This window comes from Eretmochelys imbricata, chromosome 2 (assembly GCF_965152235.1).
Source record: "Eretmochelys imbricata isolate rEreImb1 chromosome 2, rEreImb1.hap1, whole genome shotgun sequence".
NCBI classification, from domain to species: Eukaryota; Metazoa; Chordata; order Testudines; family Cheloniidae; genus Eretmochelys; species Eretmochelys imbricata.
Genome location: NC_135573.1, coordinates 14,886,789 through 14,909,753, shown reverse-complemented (window position 1 = coordinate 14,909,753; position 22,965 = coordinate 14,886,789). Strand labels below are relative to the sequence as shown.

General features: G+C 41.6%; 1 protein-coding gene across 4 annotated transcripts in view; it reads right to left on the bottom strand.

The window, feature by feature from the left end:
* ZFAT (zinc finger and AT-hook domain containing) overlaps positions 1–22,965 on the bottom strand; it is a 140,117-nt gene that overhangs the window by 110,080 nt on the left and 7,072 nt on the right. For 2 of the 4 annotated variants that reach the window (XM_077809760.1, XM_077809762.1), the window contains exon 2: positions 12,626–12,796. In XM_077809760.1, the coding sequence (XP_077665886.1) occupies positions 12,626–12,796 (171 nt within the window). Of the gene's footprint in view, positions 1–12,625; positions 12,797–16,560; positions 16,657–16,759; positions 16,826–22,965 lie in introns of those variants that run through there. The other 2 variants (XM_077809763.1, XM_077809761.1) reach the window with 2 other exon arrangements.

Here is a 22,965-nt window from a genome sequence, read left to right as displayed (position 1 = left end):
CTAAGGAAGGGGATTCTACCACCTCCCTAGGTAACGCATTCCAGTGTTTCACCACCCTCTTAGTGAAAAAGTTTTTCCTAATATCCAATCTAAACCTCCCCCACTGCAACTTGAGACCATTACTCCTCGTTCTGTCATCTGCTACCATTGAGAACAGTCTAGAGCCATCCTCTTTGGAACCCCCTTTCAGGTAGTTGAAAGCAGCTATCAAATCCCCCCTCATTCTTCTCTTCTGCAGACTAAACAATCCCAGCTCCCTCAGCCTCTCCTCATAAGTCATGTGTTCTAGACCCCTAATCATTTTTGTTCCCCTTCGCTGGACTCTCTCCAATTTATCCACATCCTTCTTGTAGTGTGGGGCCCAAAACTGGACACAATACTCCAGATGAGGCCTCACCAATGTCGAATAGAGGGGAACGATCACGTCCTTCGATCTGCTCGCTATGCCCCTACTTATACATCCCAAAATGCCATTGGCCTTCTTGGCAACAAGGGCACACTGCTGACTCATATCCAGCTTCTCGTCCACTCTCACCCCTAGGTCCTTTTCCGCAGAACTGCTGCCTAGCCATTCGGTCCCTAGTCTGTAGCGGTGCATTGGATTCTTCCATCCTAAGTGCAGGACCCTGCACTTATCCTTATTGAACCTCATCAGATTTCTTTTGGCCCAATCCTCCAATTTGTCTAGGTCCTTCTGTATCCTATCCCTCCCCTCCAGCGTATCTACCACTCCTCCCAGTTTAGTATCATCCGCAAATTTGCTGAGAGTGCAATCCACACCATCCTCCAGATCATTTATGAAGATATTGAACAAAACCGGCCCCAGGACCGACCCTTGGGGCACTCCACTTGATACCGGCTGCCAACTAGACATGGAGCCATTGATCACTACCCGTTGAGCCCGACAATCTAGCCAGCTTTCTACCCACCTTATAGTGCATTCATCCAGCCCATACTTCCTTAACTTGCTGACAAGAATACTGTGGGAGACCGTGTCAAAAGCTTTGCTAAAGTCAAGAAACAATACATCCACTGCTTTCCCTTCATCCACAGAACCAGTAATCTCATCATAAAAGGCGATTAGATTAGTCAGGCATGACCTTCCCTTGGTGAATCCATGCTGGCTGTTCCTGATCACTTTCCTCTCATGCAAGTGCATCAGGATTGATTCTTTGAGGACCTGCTCCATGATTTTTCCGGGGACTGAGGTGAGGCTGACTGGCCTGTAGTTCCCAGGATCCTCCTTCTTCCCTTTTTTAAAGATGGGCACTACATTAGCCTTTTTCCAGTCATCCGGGACTTCCCCGGTTCGCCACGAGTTTTCAAAGATAATGGCCAATGGCTCTGCAATCACAGCTGCCAATTCCTTCAGCACTCTCGGTTGCAACTCGTCCGGCCCCATGGACTTGTGCACGTCCAGCTTTTCTAAATAGTCCCTAACCACCTCTATCTCCACAGAGGGCTGGCCATCTCTTCCCCATTTTGTGATGCCCAGCGCAGCAGTCTGGGAGCTGACCTTGTCAGTGAAAACAGAGGCAAAAAAAGCATTGAGTACATTAGCTTTTTCCACATCCTCTGCCACTAGGTTGCCTCCCTCATTCAGTAAGGGGCCCACACTTTCCTTGGCTTTCTTCTTGTTGCCAACATACCTGAAAAAACCCTTCTTGTTACTCTTGACATCTCTTGCTAGCTGCAGCTCCAGGTGCGATTTGGCCCTCCTGATTTCATTCCTACATGCCCGAGCAATATTTTTATACTCTTCCCTGGTCATATGTCCAACCTTCCACTTCTTGTAAGCTTCTTTTTTATGTTTAAGATCCGCTAGGATTTCACCATTAAGCCAAGCTGGTCGCCTGCCGTATTTACTATTCTTTTGACTCATTGGGATGGTTTGTCCCTGTAACCTCAACAGGGATTCCTTGAAATACAGCCAGCTCTCCTGGACTCCTTTCCCCTTCAAGTTAGTCCCCCAGGGGATCCTGGCCATCCGTTCCCTGAGGGAGTCGAAGTCTGCTTTCCTGAAGTCCAAGGTCTGTATCCTGCTGCTTACCTTTCTCCCCTGCGTCAGGATCCTGAACTCAACCAACTCATGGTCACTGCCTTCCAGATTCCCATCCACTTTTGCTTCCCCCACTAATTCTACCCGGTTTGTGAGCAGCAGGTCAAGAAAAGCGCCCCCCCAGTTGGCTCCTCTAGCACTTGCGCCAGGAAATTGTCCCCTACGCTTTCCAAAAACTTCCTGGATTGTCTATGCACCGCAGTATTGCTCTCCCAGCAGATATCAGGAAAATTAAAGTCACCCATGAGAATCATTCTTGTCACCTCAAGAGGACATTTGGAGCCATCCTCTTATAGTCTGAGCAGACCAGAAGCACCCATATCCTCAATAGGAAATTTTATCTAGTGAAACTAGGTACTCCACTGTGAAGGGAAATGTGTGGTAATCCACTGGGTGCTGGGGGCACTCAGGTTCTACTTTAAGGGGATTTCTTTCATGCTAGCCACCGATCATATTCCCTCTTTCACACTATAAAAGACATGGATCTAAGTCTCCCCTGCTGGATATGGTCTTATAGCCCTACCAGTTCTACATACAGTACTGTCTGGGGAAGAATAGGCAGGATATTGTTATAATAGGCATCACAGGAACTTGGTGGAATTAGGATAATCAATGGGACATGGTAATACCAGGGTACAAAGTATATCGGACTGACGGAGTCCATCATGCTGGTGGGGGAGTGGCACTATATGTTTAAAAAAGAATAGTCAGATAAGGTGAAAAACTTAAATGAATCAAACTGAAGCACAAAATCCCTATGGACAGAAATTCCATGCTTGAATAAGAAGATATAGCAGCAGGAATATACTACCGACCACTTGACCAGGATGGTGACAGTGATTGTGAAATGCTAAGGGAGGTTAGAGAAGCTACACAACCAGAAACCAAAATAATAATGGGTGATTTCAACTATCCCCATATTGATCAAGTAAATGCCACTGCAAGATGTGATGCAAAGATAAAATTTCTAGACACCATAAATGACTGCTTCTTGGAGCACCTAGTCCTGGAAACCACAAGGGGGAGAGGCAATTCTTGATTTAGTCCTAAGTGAACCACAGGATCTCGTCCAAGAGGTAACTATAACTGAAATGCTCAGTAATAGTGACCATAATGTAATTTAAGTTAGCATCCTTGTAGAGGGGATAATACCAAAAGAGCCCACCCCAGTAGCATTTAACTTTAAAAAGGGGAAATATACAAGAATGAAGATGCTAGTGAGATGGAAGTTAAAAAGAGCAGTCACAAGAGTAAAATGCCTGCAAGCAGCACAGGGACTACTAAAAACACCATAACAGAGGCTCAAATTAAAAGTAGACCCCAAATCAAAAAAGACAGTGGGAAGACCAAAAAAACACCACCATAGTTAAACAGCAGAGTAATAGAGGCCATTAGAGGTAAAAAGGCATCCTTTAAAATTTGGAAGTCAAATCCTAATGAGGAAAATAGAAAGCAGCACAAACTCTGGCAACTAACATGTAAAACTATTGTAAGGCAGGCCTAAAAAGAATCTGAGAAACAACTTACTGAAGACACAAAAATTAACAATAAGAATTTTTTAAGTATATCACAAGCAGGAAGCCTGCCAAACAGGCAGTGTGGCTACTAGATGACAAAGGTGTTAGGGGAACACTCAAGAAAGACAAGGCCACTGCAGAGAAGCTGAAAGAATTCTTTGCATCCGTCTTCTCTGTAGGGGATGTGTGGGAGATACACAGATCAGAGCTATTCTTTTTGGGCAATAAATCCAAAGTACTGTGCCAAATTGATCTGTCAATACAAGACATTTTTGAACAAATTAATAAACTGAACAGTAATAAGTCACCAGGACCAGAAGGTATTCACTCAAGAGCTCTAAAGGAACTCAAATATGAAACTGTAGAACTACTAGCTGTAATATGTGACCTATCACTGAACTCAGCCTCTGTACCAAATGACTGGAAGGCAGTTAGTGTAACACCAATTTTTTTTAAAAGGTGTCCAGAGGAGATCCTGGTGATTGCAGGCTGGTAAGCTTACCTTCAGTACCAGGGAAATTAGCTGAAACTATAGTAAAGAAAAGAATTATCAGACATATAGATCAACACAATTTATTGAAAAAGAGTCAACATGGCCTCTGTAAAGGGAAGCTATGCCTCATCAATCTATTAAAATTATTTGAAGATGTCAACAAGCATGTGGATCAGGGTGATACAGTTGATACAGCGAACTGGGATTTTCAGAAAGCCTTTGACACCGTCCCTCACCAAAGACTCTTAAGCAAACTAAGCAGCCATGGGATAACAGGGAAGCTCCTCTCAAGGATGAAAGATAGGAAACAAAGGGTAGGAATAAATGACTGGCTTTCACAATGGAGAGAGGTGAACAATGAGGTCCCCCAAGAATCTATGCTGGGACCAGTCCTGTTCAACAGATTCACTAATGGTCTGGAAATGTGCGTAAACAGTGAATTGGCAAAGCTTGCCGCAGTACAAAATCTTTCAAGATAGTTAAGTCCAAAACTCATTGAAAAGAGTTAAAAAGGATCTAACAAAACTGGGTGGGGCTGGGCAACAAAATGCAGATGAAATGCAATGTTGATAAGTGCGATTAATGCATGTTGGACAAAATAATCCCAACTATACATACAAAACAATGGGGTCTAAATTAGCTGTTGCCACTCAAGAAAGATCTTGAAGTCATCGTGAACAGTTCTCTGACTACATATCCACAATGTCAAAAAAGCGGCTGTCAAAAAAGCTAACAGAATTCTAGGAACTACTAGGAAAGGGATACGTAGAAAACAAAATATCATAATGCCACTATATAAATCCACAGTGCACCCATACCTTGAATACTGTGTCCAGTTCTGGACACCCCATCTCAAAAAGGATGTAGTGGAACTGGAAAAGGTTCACAGAAGGGCAACAAAGATGGTTAAAGTTAAGGAAAGGCTTCCATACAAAGAGATACTAAAAGGATTAGTGCTGTTCATCTTAGAAAAGACACAACTAAGGGTGGATATGACAGAGTTCTGTAAAATCATGAATGGTGTGGAAAAAGTGAATATAGAAATGTTATTTACCCTTTTTTCCACAACACAAAAACCAGGGGTCACCCAATGAAATTAACAGGCAGCAGGTTTAATAGAAATAAGAGGAAGTACTTTTTCACACAACACACAACTAACCTGTGGAACTCATTGCCATGGGATGTTGTGATGGCCAAAAGTATAACTGGGTTAAAAAACTAATCATAGCTAAATTCACGGAGGATAGGTCAATTACCCAAGATGGTCAGCAAAGCCACCCCATTCTCAGGGCAACTCTAAACCTCTGACTCCCTGAAGGAGTAGAAGACAGTGGTGAAGCATTCCATTATTATCCTGTTCTATACACTCCTGCTGAAGCTCTGGTACAGACCACTGCCAGACACAGGATACAGGGCAAGATGGACCATGATCTGACCCAGTATGGCAGCACTTATATTTTTAGGTTGTCGATTTCTTTTCCCAGAATAGTGGGGCTAGCTTGACACTAAGTGAGATTACCCACATTGATGCTAACAGAGAGGAGGGGCATATGATAGGGTGTTATATCCCATCTGGATCTTCAGAGGACTCTGGATATAAGGGCAGGAGCATCTGGAGAAGAATCAGACTCAAAAAACCCTCTATCTACTGTACTTCTCAGCAGGATTCATGGACCAGACAAGAAAGGTTCTTGGGAGTTATAGAAAAATCAGTGCATGTGTCTGGAAGAGTTCACCTTGTGCCATTTAGAATCAACATTACAACAGGTGGAGCCTTCTTCAGCACTTTGGAATTAACGGAAGGGTTAAAAGACTATTCGGAGTTTTATTATAGCACATAGTAACTTTGACTTGTGACAAATGCAATGAAGGCGGCATAAAAGCACAGCCAGTGATCTTTAAAATATCACAGAGAAGAGAACAATGAACCAGCACCCAAAAAATCTTATATTCTGCCAATAACCTTACTTAAGTGTTCAGGGAAAGCAAGCAAACAAAAAAGATGCATGCAGGATTTTAAGGTACATTTATGGAGGCAATACTGGAGAGGTCCTTTAATTCTAAGTGTCTAAATTAGATACGTTTCAAAACCTTGCTATTCTCTTCATGCTGTTGTGAAAAAAAAGGAATAATCTATTAGATTATTCTGCTTGGAATTTTACACATCTACTGCTGTTTCTCTTTCCACCTCTTCTTTGAAGCTGTACATGATCAAAACAGAGGGAAAAGCCATAAAATAGAAGTTTTGTGGTTGCAGAAGGAGAAGTGCAAAGTAGTCAATCAGTTACTGCCATTCCAATGGCTTTAATTAGGACATTTTGAGTATCATTCAAGCTAAAATACATTCCAAAAGTTAAATCTGAACTGAGCTCATTACAGAGAAATTTCGATTTCCACTGCTCTCCTTCCAAGAACTTTCACAAAGTGGTAATAACAACTAAGATGATTGTCTAAAGCTCTTTATCAAGTATTTGTGTAAGCCAAAGCCCATCCTCTTTGTGAAAAATTGAGACTGACATGTAAATGTAAAATTCTTAAATGACATAAAAAGGAGATGCTAAAAGGACAGTCATGATGATTTTCAAATACATGGGGCAAAAATCTCATGAAGTAGGTTAATCTAGGCCATATGAAAAATAATTAATAAATGAAGTCACATAGAATGGGAGAGAGTGGGGGAAGAGAAGAGGGAAAGAAAGAACAAGAAATTATGGAAGGAAAAGAAGGCATCTTATTCAAAATCCAAATGAGCAGGAAGGAAATACAGGGTAGCAGTAATCATTTTACTATTTTCAAGGGAAGAGGAAAACATTGTGTCTAGTTGCAGTTTTGACTGTTTAAGGAATACAGTAAAGTTTTCACTGAGTACCTCAAGCATTAGATGTTAAGCACAGCCCAGAAAACCTCCTTGTAAATAGGACAAAAAATTACTCTTGCACATTACCTTCAACAGCCCTTGACCATCTGTGTTCTGAAGGTTTAGGTTATCCAAATCAAGTGAAAATATAGCTTTTCCAATAATTAAAAATGACGTCAAGAAAAGACAGGCAGTTTGGAGGCCCTCAAAATTTTCCATGTACCTCCACACACAACCTTTAATGGTCATGTCAGTTGAGACAAGTGTAGCAATCAATATTTGGCCCCTTGAATTAAACACGTTAACATGCCGCCCAAAATAAATAAATAAATAAATTTCTCCTTGTATCTATTGATAAAACGGTCTTCATGGGCCTCATGTGTCAAACCTAACACACCGAGTATAGATTTGGATGAAGCTCAGGTTACTATGAAATAAGTAAGTCTAGAGATTTAATATGTTAATAAAGCTACATTTCTCTCTTTCCATAAGGCTTTTACTGTTCTTCCATAACAGCCACCACCTTCAGGATACTATACAAAACCTTATTAAGCATGTTATCCAAAAAGAAATCAAGTGAGACAAGCAGTAGGTAGAAGAGGGACAACTCTTCTTGGATGACTAACATTTTAAGAGATGTATTTTATTCTGTCTGCTTTCTTTAAATTTACATTTACTTTAAAAAAATGAAATAACAGTTAAGATACTACGTAGTCTAACTCTTTAGAGGTCTGGTAGTAGTTCCTGCCTCTGGAATGCAGGACTGCCTTTAAGGTAATGATTGGATACATGAGTCAAGGAGTTTGTGGGTAAGGTCAAGCACTCTCCCTCCAAATGAGGCTTCAACGTCCCTTCCCCATCAAGGGAGATGGGGCTTGATTTGCAGAGATTCCCAAATATTTTTATGGGGCTTGTTGATAATTTCTTGGTAGCAGAATACCCTGGAACATGAGAGCTCACACAAATTTTGGTTTAAATGAATTAATCATGACCTGGAAATTCTGAGAGGCTTTAGATGTCTGTAAAAGCTTTCCTCTTCTCCCTTTCCACTTTACTGTTTCCTGAAAAGGCTGTATTTCAAACAGTTACGCAGTATGAGTTATTTTTTCTAAGTGTGATGTTGAATAATGCTGCAGTCACTTAGACAAAAATTCCAAATGCCTCTCTGACCACACTGGCCCTCTACCATTCATAATATTGAACCTACATCGACATTGCTATAACAAATAAAAACAAAAATAGAAAATCTTCTTTTTCCTCTGTGCATTTGACATCACTTTATGTAGAGTCAGTTGCATTCTACCAATAGCATAAAGGTCAGTCAAGTTTTAACCCTTGCCATAAAAGATACTTAACATCAACAGGGGAACAGAGAGATCATTTAACATTTTATTTGTTTAAAATCAGGACATATTATTTAAAGGGTGTTCAATGAGAAATTGGAACATTTTTAAATTAGTAATTTTTTTAAAAAAATCAAGACAATGGCATCCCTTAAAATACCCCCAATAATATCTCATTAAAAATCCATAGCTATTTCTGATTATTTCTACCCTGCACCACAAGCTTCTCCATAGCAATCTTCATGCTGATCAGTATTGGATGCAGATGAGAACATGTTGGGAAGACATTCCATGATATATAATTAAATCCCCACAGACCAAAAAAAAAAAAAAAAATGATGACACTTAAAGAGACTAATGGAATAAACTACATAAAACTATTTTTAGACTGCTGTTTTCCAGAAATTATTCACACAGACTTCTTAAAATGAGTCAATTTAATGATCAACTGTCTGAAAAAATTGAATGAATGCATCAGATGAAGTGAGCTGTAGCTCACGAAAGCTTATGCTCAAATAAATTTGTTAGTCTCTAAGGTGCCACAAGTCCTCCTTTTCTTTTTGCGAATACAGACTAACACGGCTGCTACTCTGAAACCTGAAAAAATTCAGAACATGTGTACAGTGCTGTCCAAAATATGTCTATTGATGATCCCCTTGTGTTATTGTTCAGAAAAATTATTTTTAGAATTATTCCCTTGAAGTTTCCCTAGTACAGACTCATATTATACAGAGCACTGTAAAAAGTCCAGGAATTATTTGTGTTGTATTGCAATAAATAATTCAGAGATACCAACATGGCCTCCTGACTACCTCCAAGACTAGCCCTGCCCCCACCCCCAACCCACTCAATAGTGAAATATTTTGGATGCACTCACCCGGCAGTGCTCCAGGTCTTCAGCGGCACCTCAGCAGCAGGACCTTCAGTGCCGCCAAAGACACCCAGAGCAAGTGAGGACCTGCCGCCGGGTGAGTAAAAGCGCCGCAGCGGGTGGCTCCTCTTTTTTGGATTGCTCCCCCTGTTCCCTCCACCTGGCTATGCGGCTGACTACATATATGTGGCAAATTTGTACATAGACATGTATTTTAGCACAGAATTACATGGTACCATACAACTTAACAGAAAAGTTTAATGAAAAATCAGTTGTGCATCAGAGAGCACAAGTCTTGGGAGAAAAGTTTTGGGTTTGTTTTTTTATTCTGTGGGGGACAGTTTAATGAATGGATGAAAAGATTGTACATTTTAGGTGCATCAGTTTATTCTTCATTCCTTCTGTCTCTCTACCTCTCACCCCTCTTTCAATCCTATGTAATATGTAGATTATGTAGTGACAATCTGAACCTGCATCCCCTTATACCACCAACCATGCTGATGCAGTGGCAGTTCAAGGATCTCAGCCTAACCAGGGTTAGGTAGCGTAGAAAACGATCCTGGTGATTCATGAGATGGCATTCTTTCTTGAGTTGGTATGAACAAACACCTTAGCATGGTGTTAGAAGGGCAGAGGGTGTCTTTCAAATGAGACAAAAAATAAGAGGCCCTGACCTTTTGCTAGAAGAAGATTGCACTGCACTTTTTGTAAGTTTATTAGTGTTAACTCAAGAATCCTGGCCAAATTCCAATGTGGGCAGTATGTGTTCTGCCTCATCTAAATTTCCCCTGGAGTTTCAATTGGAAAAGCTTGTCTTATTCTTATAACTTAATATTTATATTTGCAGAAGAACAGAGGCCCCACAGCACCAGCAAATACATACATGATACCTCTCCCATAGAGCTAGACAAGGGTTCTCAAACTGGGGGTTGGGACCCCTCAGGGTGTCATGAGGTTATTACATGGGGGGTCATGAGCTGTCAGCCTCCAACCCAAACTCCGCTTTGCAACCAGCATTTATAATTGTGTTAAATATATAAAAAATTGTTTTTAATTTAAAAGGGGGGGGGGTCGCACTCGGAGGCTTGCTACATGAAAGGGGTCACCAGTACAAAAGTTTGAGAACTACTGAGCTAGAAGATGGTGGCCTTAAAGATAAGTTTAGAGAGGATGTTGCATTGAAAAGAAGCAGTGTATCCTAATCTGTCATGCAGGCTTACTTAAATGGCTGCCATTTTCCACATCAGAGATGTCTGTACTTCAGTGTTGGACACAGCAATATTTATGAGTAATCTGTATTATCAGTAGCAACATTTGTCAAAGGGTATTGGGACCCATTTGAACAAGAGACGATATAAAAATGTAAAAATCAGTATTACTGAAGATAAAAATGGTTAAGATAAAACTAATTGTTGAAGGCAGCATGATCTAACTACTGAAAGCATATAGATCTTATAAAATTGAGATAGGGAGTAACAATAATAATAATAATATTTAGTGCTTACCTAGTATTTTACAGTTTCATAATGCTACAAAAACATTAATTATTCCTCAGATAGAATGCCTAAAAGGTACATATTCCAGAGAGGGCTCCAATAAAACCTCAACATTCACCAACTCAGGCACCTGTAATAACCTTGGCTTTTTCCTATTCTTACAATGCAGACCACGCTGTCTAGCAAAGTACAATGTTGTTGTATATCACTCAACAAGCACTTAAAAGAGATTGTCATTTCTAGATGACCAGCACTCAGTCATACCCAGTCACATCTGTTATAGTATTAACCTGGCTGAAGTACACAGAAGAGAAGCACATCAGGCCTGACTGAGCAGAATTTTATAAGAAAAAAGACGTTCACTCCCTTGTCCACTGTAGATTTCACTACAGGAAAGGAAAATGTAATGTCATGAAGGAATATTTCCCACAAAATCCCTTACCTCACTCCAGTGAAGAGTGCAATAAATATCCTACATTTTCCAACAGACTACTGAAAACTACAACAAAAAGCTTGTGCTATCTACAGTAGAGGAGCAAATACTTATATGGGTTGAAAATCTTTAAGTTGTGGGGAACTCAGTTAATAAGACTGAAATATTCTTATGGGTGGTAGGAGTTGTTATATGTAATTTGAAAAAGCTGCAGCCATATGGTCTAGACAAAGCAAATTAAGGCTAACAGAAAAGAATTATTCAGACAGCTTTATGAGAAGACAACTTTAAAAAATAGCACAGCTGCTACTTTTCATCATAATTAGATATGCAAAGTAGTGATGGCAACATTTTTTAAGTAAAGCTGCATAAGTCTGATACCTCTTTATTTATTTATTATTTGTTAAGCACTGACAGTGTGTTTAGCTCCTTACAAGACACAAAATGCAGACAGTCCCTGCCACACATGCAAAAAAAAGTTCACAAAACTAAATACTAAAAAATACATATATATTGTAAAATGGAAGTAAGTTTCACTGTGTTCAGAGATACTATCTACAATTTGTGAAGAGTTACTGGGAACAAAACTATGACGAAGGAAGATGTATTCCGCATGCCTGAGATCTTCATTCTGTGTAGATTTAACCCAATTATAAAGCCATCAATCCAGACTGCTAGTTAGTAAATGAAGACCTACCATATGCATATGCTATAGATATGAAAAGTATTATTTAAACTGGCTTCAGTATGTTTTTTAAAAAATATGTTTTTATATACTCTGGATAGAATTTAGCAGTCACATGACCAGGTATTCACAAAATCTTGGTAGTTCTGTAAAATAAAGGATTAGCCAAAAATATAAAACAGTTGTCCGCTAGGGCTCAAGAAAGAACGTGCTATCATGAAATCTGAATTATTTTAACCCCCACATTATCACAAAGATTTGCAATTACTCTCAGCAGTGGAGGAAATTACATTTATTACCATGGGTAGCTGATGATAATTATTTTGTGTAACTAATTCAACCTTTGACTATTGGATGGCTTAATTTAATAGCACTAGTGTCTATGCACAATTATAAATTATGAATCATGCTATTTCCATCTTTGCATAGAGTGATGATATCTGAAATGGAAATCACACAGAGTTAGACAGACATCTTGAGGCAACATTCAATCAGCTACCTTGGCAAAGTCTGCAGATGCTTTTTTCCTGATGTGCTGGCTGATTGTCTAGGCAAACTTAACTGTTTCCACCGTTAGTGCTAGACAATGTTAGTCACAAAGCTCCAAATTAAAGCTTCAGGAAGAAGGCTGAGAAACACTTGACATTTAAAATCAATAAACCAATATAATCATCTTGTAGCACATGCTGAGTTTTTCCAAGTCCCTTTTCCTATCCATTTTGTACTGAACAAAACTCAGTTTTAAGTAATGACAACTGATCTCTACAGAAACAAATCATGTAATTATACACAGTTTAGTCATCACAGCACATTTTTTTTTAAAATTAAATTGGTAATTGGAAATTGCATCCCCGTCAGTTTGTGCCAGTACCTTCTCCACTTTTGCTTGTATTTGCGGGTGCTGTAAGTGGTCTGAGAGGAATAACAATGTCATCCACATTAATCCCATCTTCTGCATGCTTCTCAGAGACATGAGACAACAGTTCTGACTGATTCGGTGAAAATAAGTTACAAAGTTTACACATGAAGATGGAATTGATTCCTAAAAAATAGAGAGAGAATCATTAACATTTCTGACATCAACAGTTTACTTAAAAACCTACTAGTCACTCAGATTATTTTTTTTTACCCAAACCAGCTAATCATCAACTGCGAGGAGGACTACATTATAGTTTTAAATTAGTATTTTTTATAGAAAACAACATTAGGTAAGTCAAGAGCAAAGTAAAGGAGAACACTTCCTCCCCTCCATCTCCTCACAGCCAGGAGAGAGATACGGATGGACACACACACACACACACACACACACACACACACACACACACACACACACACACACACACACACACACACACACACACACACACACACACACACACACACACACACACACACACACACACACACACACACTTTCCAAGGGGCAAAAGAATTAAAAGCTCCTTTTCTTTTTCTGTATCACTGTGTGATTCCACTTCAAGCTTATCAGACACCGACTAGTCAAAAGATGATACAAGATGGCGTCCTGAACAGATTCCAGCGACAGCACCCTGATAAATATCCCAGCATCTTACCCTCAGTTAACAGCTCTGTATGGCAAGGGAAGCTGAGCGTCACACCGGGTTTACGCACCTGGACCTCATCTCCCACTCACTTATCCTTTGTATCTGCCTCTAACTAGTAAATCTCACCTTCCAACTGGTAGGTGTTCAGTACATTTTTCAAGCTCTATGGTATTGTGTGATTCATTTCAGATTTTTACCATATTTGACTCTGTTTTCTTTCACATACAGTTGTCACTCCCCATTCACCTCCCATGAGACCTACTCTGTCATTCCTATATATTTTGTACCCTGGTATTATCATGTCCCACTGATCATCCCATGAGCTTCTCCATACCACTCAGCTTTCCCCTAGCTGTTATTTTAAAAATTCCTCTATGACTAGGGCCCTACCAAATTCACGGCCATGAAAAACACATCACGGACCATGAAATCTAGTCTCCCCCAGTGAAATCTGGTCTTTTGTGTGCTTTTACCCTGTACTATACTGATTTCTCGGGGGAGACCAGAGTTTCTCAAATTGGGGGTCCTGACCCAAAATGGAGTTGCAGGGGGTCACAATGTTATTTTAGAGGGAATTGTGGTATTGTCACCCTTACTTCTGCACTGCCTTCAGAGCTGGGTGGCCGGAGAGTGGCGACTGTTGGCCAGGTGCCCAACTCTGAAGGCAGTACCCGCCATTAGAAGAGCAGAAGTAAGCATAGCAATGCCATACCATGCCACCCTTATTTCTGCGCTTCTGCCTTCAGGGCTGGGCGGCCGGAGAGTGTCGGCTGCAAGCAGCAGCTCAGAAGTAAAGGTGGCAATACCATACCACGCTGTCTTTACTTCTGCACTGCTGCTGGCAGTGGCTCTGCCTTCAGAGCTGGGCTCCCGGCCAGTAGCCGCCGCTCTCCAGCTGCCCAACTCTGAAGGCAGCACCGACGCCAGAAGCAGCACAGAAGTAAGGGAAGCAGTGCCACAACTCCCCGTACAATAACCTTGCAACCTCCCTGACAACTCCTTTGTGGGTCAGGACCCCTAAAACTACAACACCGGGAAATTTCAGATTTAAATAGCTGAAATCATGAAATTTACTATTTTTAAAATCCTATGACCATGAAATTGACCAAAATGGACCCTGAATTTGGTAAGGACCTAGCTATGACCTTTTAAACTTTACATGCCAGCAATCTGGTTCTATGTTGGTTTAGGTGGAGCCCAGCCTTCCTGTATCGGCTCCTCTTTCCCAAAAGGTTTCCCACTTCCTAATCAACATAAATCCCTCCTCTGATCACCATCGTCTCATCCACACATTGAGACCTGCAGTTCTGCCTATCTAACTGGCCCAGCGCATGGAAATGGAAGCATTTCAGAGAATGCTATCATGGAGGTCCTGGACTTTAATCTCTTATCTAGCAGCCTAAAATTGATTTCCAGGACTGCTCTCCTACCTCTCTCTATGCCACTGGTCCTACGTGTACCACGACCACCAGTTCCTTCCCAGCACTGTACATAAGCCTGTCTAGATGTCTCAAGAGGTCTGCAACCTTTGCACCCAGCAGGCAATTCACCATGTGCTTCTCCTGGTCATCAAAAACCCAACTATACATATTTCTAACAACTGAATCCCACATTACTATTACCTGGCTCTTCCTAATAACAGGAGTTCCTTCCCCTGGAGGGATATCCTCAGTGTGAGAGGATACCACAAAATCATCTGGAAGGAGGGTCCCAACTATGGGATCATTTCCCTCCACTCTAGCTTGATGTTCTCCTCCCCCAAGACTTTCATCCTTTTCAAAAGCATAGAGAACATCAGATTGGGGTGGGACTGCTCTGCTGTGTCCCAGAAAGTCTCCCCTATGTATTTCTCTGTCTCCCTTAACTCTGCCAGTTCCATCACTTTGGTCTCAGGAGCCCATACTCAGTCTCTTAGGGCCATGAGCTACGTGCACAAATGCACACGTATGACACCTGCCCACAAGGCAAATAACTGTACTACTCCTGGGGGAATTCTGTGCCAAAAAATTAAAAATTCTGTACCCAATATTTTAAAATTCTGCAAATTTTATTTGTCAAAATAACACTACATAATCACGTCAGTTTCAATTATTTTGGTAATTTATTTCAAAATACCTGTTAGCAAGTATGTCTGTAACAATACAAATAGAAAAACTCCCCCAGGAGTAGAGAGTTAAAGAAACCCCTACGACAACCCAGTTCTTGTTTCTCTCCCTCCTCCTGCCCCCCCGCCCTTTGAGCCCAGCCAGGGGGTCAAACACCCACAACCCCTCCACCTGAGTCTAGCCACAGCCCCCCCCGACCAGACAAGCAGCCTCCACCCCTCCAGAGCCCAGACGTAGACCCCCCAGGCCAGACAGCCATCCCCCCTCTCCCCCCAAGCCCAGCTGTGGTCCCCCAGCCCAGACACCAGCCTCCCTCCCCCCTTGGCTCCCCAGGCCAGACAACAACCCCCTTCTGCCCCCCCGAGCCCAGCCATGACCCCCACCCCCATCCCAGACACCCATTCCCCTACCACAAAGGGATCCAGAGGGAGAAACAGCCTGTTGCTGGGTCCCAGGCTTGTGTGGAGTTTCCTGCCCGCCACCATCTCCCTTCCCTCAGGGCATGTGGGTAACTGCAGCTACCAGGAACTCTCTACTCTCACGCCATCTCCCCCTCCCTCCCCCCGGCAATGTCTTCTATGTGCAAGCTGCACTCTCCTGGGTCCAGCAGACCCTAGTGGTAGCCAGTAGCACTGCAGCCCATTTATGTCACGGAAAGGAAATGGTGGGCCAAAAACATTAATTTCTGTAAAATTCTGCATTGTACAGTGGCACAGAATTCCCCCAGGAGTATCATACATGCTGCATTCAGTGCAATAAACTTGATAGCCTCCCCTCTGCTGCTGGACTTGTGTGCATTATTTTTACTCTTGCGGGGGTATTTTTGTTTGTTTTGTTTTTGGGGTTGGGTTTTTGTTTTTTTTTTGTTTTTTTTTTAATGACAGCATCCTCTCGTTTTGTCTTTGGAGATAGTTGTATTATTCTCAAACTAATGCACAGAGCATACATCTACAACTCCTTTAACATCATATGTTGCAGGAAAACTCTTAAAATTATGTTTCATTAAATTATGTATGTAAGCTGTTATTTAAAGTACATAATGTGTTCTCAAAAGATCAGTATGGCTCCTTCCCAGCCATTCTGCAGTCTTGGGCACATACATATTATGGCAATTTTTAAAAATGCGTATTACGTACGTGACAGAAATGCTCCTTGAATAGATTCCACTCTACTTGCTTAATATGTATTCATTTTATAAGATGAAGCATATTATTTACTCAGTAGGTCAAAACTCTTCTTCCTAAATGTAAATATGTATTTAAGATTCGTGCTATGCAGAGTAAAAATACCTATGAACATTAAGCAAAAATGAAAAAGTTAATATGCAGTGGCTACCAGAGAGAGACGAATGCTCCAGTATTCAGATGACATTCACTTTCTGGAGTCTTATCTTCTAGTTGATACTCAGATTCCATTTGGTCTGCTCTCCCCTTCCTGAATCTTTGGGGAAAGGAAAAACTGACTGATTGGCCCACTTTCCACTGCCTCCTCATCCCTTCTTATATTTTCCTGGTAAGTGTCTTTGGGGGTCATCTTTTTCCCCTCTCACTCTTAACAGCAAGAGTGCTAGAGGAAGAGTGACCAGCTGCTAGCAGAAGACTAATGAGTGCATAAACAAAACAGTCAAATAATTATATATATATATATATATTTTACAGAAACCCAAAAGTGAAATAAGTGTCTGGCAATAATAATAATAAACAGGGTTTCTCCCAAGGAGCTTACAAGATGATATCAGACATGGTATAATAAAAAAGGTACCAACACCATAAAGTAAAGGAAAAGTTGGAATATATGGAGCCAAAGGACAGAAAGGGTGGCAATGAAGAGTGTGGATTGTGGTAATGGGGAAATGTCACAGAGTAGAATGATGAGGAGTCCAGTGGCACCTTAGAGACAAACAAATTTATTTGGGCATAAGCTTTCGTTGGTAAAAAACCCACTTCTTCAGATGCATCTGGGTTTTTTACCCACGAAAGCTTATGCCTAAATAAATGTGCTAGTCTTTAAGGTGCCACCGGACTCCTTGTTCTTTTTGTGGATACAGAATATCCAGGAGAGTAGAATGCAGAGGCTGGATGTGAATTAAGAAGGGAAATATAAGGCAATAAAACTGGAGTAGAGAAGTGAAAACAAGGAGAATGTTAGGAAGAATGGGCAGAGGTGGAGGGCACGGTCCAGGCAGCAGGAGAATAAGCGTGCTGATCATAGTTCTTAAACAATTAGGTGATGAGTAAGCAACTGACAGTTGATCAACCAGGTGCTAATTAGGTGGCGAAGAAACAGGGAGATTAATTAAATAGTCAATTAAGTGTAATGCATCAAATAAGCAATAAGTCAATTAAGTCTGCACAGAATCAATGATTAAGCAGTGGATAATTAATTAGGTGGGAAGTCAACAGAGCAATTAGACAGAAATTAAGTATGCAGAGAATCAAAGAAACCGTAAATTAATTATGTCGGTAAACAAATAATATGACTATCAGCCAAAAATATTAAGAAGTATTCAGTTTGCTAAATATATTTGATAGCTGTGTTATTTTAATAATCAAAAAGCTTCAAGTGACATAAACCTAAATTTTAACCGAATTTTAAATGAAAAAACTGCCAAAATGAATTAACAAAAACAAAAAACAACCTTCCTCCAAAAAACCCAACATTACAAACTAAGCAAGTAACAAATACAATTTATAAACAAGCTGTTTCTATACTTTGTCTTCATATTATTCTTCCAAATATCTCAAGCACTTTCCTAACTCCCAGAGATGTGATAAGGCTTAATTAGCTAATGTCTGAAAAATATCTCCATTTTACTGATCAAGCATAAGGCATGGGTAGATTAAGTGACTTTCCCAAGGTTATACAGCAAGTTGAATACCCTGGCACAGAACCCAGGTTTCCTGTCTCCCAGTCCCTTCCACTAACCACAAGACAACTTCCCTACCTTTTGATTTAAAGCACCACAAAAAAATTGTCTCGAACACGTAACACTCAAAACTTTTCAAAGCTACAACAGAGCTTCATTTTAAAAAACATGGTTGAGATAAGATCACAAAATATGCTTTTAGACTGCCACGGTGATTATACGATGGGAACAGTCCAGAATTTTTTTTTTAACCAAATTGTAACCATTTTAAAATATTTTATATGGGAAAAAACTCACTGAAATTAAACTCGTCCAGGGCTGTTGCTTGGCAGAAAGAAAGAGGTATATTATCTCTATATATACTTACACATACATACAAGGCCAGCCTTAGTAGTCAACGTGGGCGCCATGGGGGGGGGGGGGTTGTGCTGTCAAGAGGGTATTACAATAACTATCCCCCCTCCCTGCTGCCCTTGTCTGGCTCCGCCCCTGAGGCATGTTCAGCTCACAGCCACAGTCCATCTCCAGCCCCGCTCCGCCCCCATTCTCTGCGCGGCTTGCATCTCTGCTCCATCCCCCTCCCTGCAGCTTCACCCCCAGCTCCACCTCCAGCCCCAGTCCACCCCCATCACCCACTCTACCTGCACCTCCACTCCGCCCGCCTGCTCCTAGCCCCCGCTTCCCCGCCTCACTCTGCCCCCAGCCAAGCTCCACCCCCCAACCCTGCTCCACGTACAGCCTCGCCCAGGGTGCCATTTTACATAAGGCTGGACCTGCACACATACCAATACATCAAACAAATCCTGGTAATATGTATCCCAAGCAATTACCTAAAATTATCAACACAGCCAATATTTTAAAAGGTATATATCTAACAACACTTCTTGCAGTTCTGTAGGAGACAAAAGCAACTCTAACTCCATAATTAAATGCAAAGTTAACCTCAGGATTAAGACCCTGATCCTACATGCACTTAGGCACATGCTTAAACTTAGGCATATGCCCAAGATCACATTACACCTTTGTGTCTTTCCTCCCAATTGTATTGTACACAGTAGAACCTCAGAGTTATGGACGCCTCAGGAATGGAGATTGTTCATGACTCTGAAATGTTCGTAACTCTGAACAAGACGTTTATGCTCCTCTGGGAGGGCTGCTCAGAGTGGGGGCTCACTGCTGTGCCTGCGAACTTCAGCATCTTCACCTCTTACCTGTAAGTGGCTGCCCGGCGATGGGGGGTGTGCACAGGCAGCTGGTTCTACCCCCTGGCTGCAAGGGTAATGAGTGAGGCACCCGGGACACCATGGCATCAGTGGGCACCCGGTGCAGGCTGGGGCCCTTTAAAACTGAGCTGCTCCTCCAGAGCGGAGCATGCAGGCAGGAACTTGGGCTCCAGCAGCAAACATTCCAGGCCAGGTTCCAGCAGAAGCTCATGAAGTTTCTTTCCCAGGAGGGAACTGCGCCCCGGATTACAGGAAAGCTGCAGACCCATCCCCAGCACTAATCCTCCTCTGCCTGCTCCAGGGCTCACAGCTGTGCCTGTGAAATTCAGCATCTTCACCTCCTACCTGTAAGTGGCTGCCCTCCATGTGGCGAGTGGTGGGCGGGGACAGGCAGCGCAGATGTGCCTACCTTTAAGATGCAATACAGGCACAATATAGTATTTACTGTTTGTTTGTCTCTGCTGCTGCCTGATTGCTTACTTCCCATTCCACATGGTGTCCGGTTGACCAGTCAGTCTGTAACTCTGTTTTTCATATCTTTGAGGTTCTACTGTAGTTCCTTCAGTCCATATTTTCTTCTCTCTTTAGTAACTCTTTCCTTCCTTAATTTACACCATTCTTCAGTTCCACTGTTTTGTTTGCATCCTAGCATATATATGTGCCATTTCAGTATTTCCCTTTCTTTCCCCTCCCCAATGTCTTTTATACCCTCTACTAAGTTCTCTTACTCTTCCCTCTCTATACCTAGCCACATACTCCTAAATTACATGTATACACCTCTATGCTCACTCACCTACACAGCCACAGGATACTTGTTTTCTTGTACCTCCCACAACCCTGCTTCTCCATTCTTCCATTTATGCCTGGCTTTAGTGTGCAAAAAGTGTGTTCTTTATTCAAGTTAAAATCTTATTGAAAACAAAGCAGTTTGTAGTTTTCGTACGAGTTAGCAGGTCAACTTAAAAGCTTAGACTTTGTCTTCAGTGTCAAAAACGGTGGCTTTTCAGTTTCTATGTTACAGTGTGATAATTAACCTGTATTAGCTATCTTGCTGGAAAATCTTAGTGGACACAACTTGGTAGTTTTTACCATGATATAAGCAGGCAAGGTAAACACTATGCCCCTCTCATAGGTGAGCCTGCCTAACCACATCACAGTAAAAGCTACAGTGCCTTGTCTCCCCTAGGATTTCACAGTGAGATAGTTATGTCACTGTAAACATACACCTTTTTGGCAGTGAAAACTAAGCCACAGTGTACACAAGGCCTTAGCCACGGATCAACAATCTCTGCTCCAGCAACACAGCTGGCAGCTCTCCAGTTCAGCATCTCCCAACTTCCCAATGAATCCCACAGCCATGTCTCTGGTTCAGTTCCCCATACCTTGTTTCCTAGCTTCCCTTTGCTTCTTTCCAGCTCCTCCTAGCTCCCCACTCCTCAGCCATTCTACTCCTCCCTAATTCCCCAAGGTCAGCTCCTCCCAGTTTCCTCACTCCTTCAGCAGCCTGCAGAGATAGGCAGGCAAGTACTTGTGCTACCTAGCATGGACACAGCACCCCTACTTGCTCTATTCCAGCGTTTTCGAGCACATATTAAATGACATAAAACACAACACTCAATAATTCAACCATTAGATAAATGACCTATAAAAATACTTTTAGATTTCCTGTTTGAAAACCCTTAAAACCACTGCACGCAAATTCCTTTTTGCTTTCATGCACATCCAGGGAGTACAGCCTAAAAATAATGTGGGATTAGCCAAGAATGAGAAGAGATGCTTCTGAGCTTAATAAAATGTTAATCACAAACACAAAATAACTGGAAATACATAACAAAACTTTTTTGGCAGCAATATTCTTGCTATCCCTCCTCCAATAGGTCTAAGTTCCTCAACGTGAGCTACAGCTCCAAATCTCTCTCAGTGCTCACACCTGTAAAAGCAGCTATGATAGTGGACTGAGTGAAGAACAGATCCCACAGAGTTTTACCACAATACATTTTAGCATGTGAACTGTACTGCACAGAGAACTCACTGTATGACAACTAAGCAGGAATTTTAAATATTCTACAAAGACCTATATATTAACTGCAAATTAACATCTGCCACTATATCAGTGTTCTCATGAATACTTTACCAATACTGCCCTGTGCAACATGGTCCAGTTATAACTCATCTACCAGCAGGGCATGCCAATGCAGCCTCTGGCAAGCCTAGCTGTAAAAACACTAAGGGTGGGTCTAAGGAAAAATCCACAACTGACCCATGCCAGCCAACTCGGGCTTGTGGGGCTCGAGCTGTGGGGCTGATTCGTTGCTGTGTAGAATTCAAGGCTCAGGCTGGGACCCGAGCTCTGAGACCCTCCCACCAGTTGCTTAGAGCCCAGGCTCCAGCCAAGCCCAGAAGTCTACGCAGCAATGAAACAGCCCCACAGCCCAAGTCTTCTGGAATGGGCCAGCCACGGGTTTTTCTTTGCTGTGTAGACACACCCTAAGTGATCAGTTTCTTTCTGCACTTTGTTGCATCATGCTACAAAAACACAAAACTTTGCTATTTTGGCATTGCTTCCTATACACACCCACCGCTGCTGACCTAAAATCTGCAGCTGGTTGAACACAATATAACAAGGCTAGAATTATTATTCATATTGCAGTTTTGTATTGTAACAGAAAAAATGATAATACACTAACATAAGGATCACTGACTGAGCAAATAAACGTAAAAGGATTGATGTTCAAAACTCATGTGCAGTATAACTACTGATGCTTTTCATTATATCAAAAGGTCAACACATAGCTCTCCTTACAAAATTATGCTTTTAGTAACAACTACTTACAAACAAAAAGGAGACTTTTCAGCTCCAAACACCTAGAATTACAATTTTGGGGTTTGTGACACTGGCAGACCAGTGCCAGTTCATGACAAGCTCCCCATGTCTCAACTGAACACTGACAAATACGTAGCTGGAACAGTCTGGCTCACCTCCATGTTAGATAGTTAAAAAAAGGATTTGAATTATAAGAATGTGTTTAGTGTTTAGACTTTGATGCATGCAGCAACTCACAGCATTCTATAATCTCACAACATCTGTACCCCTCAGGTAATATTTGAACAGCTGTATTGTGAGCCTCTGTGACCAGGTAAATCACCACACAAGAGAGAGATATTAATTAGTAAGAAGGGCTGATCTTCAATAAAAAGTGTTACACCCTTTCCAAAACAAAAGATTTTTTGATACCAGAAAGACTATTGTGGCTGTCATAAATATAAAGGGAAGGGTAAACCCCTTTGAAATCCCTCCTGGCCAGGGGAAAGCTCCTCTCACCTGTAAAGGGTTAAGAAGCTAAAGGTAACCTCGCTGGCACCTGACCAAAATGACCAATGAGGAGACAAGATACTTTCAAAAGCTGGGAGGAGGGAGAAAAACAAGGGGTCTGTGTGTCTGTCTATAGTCT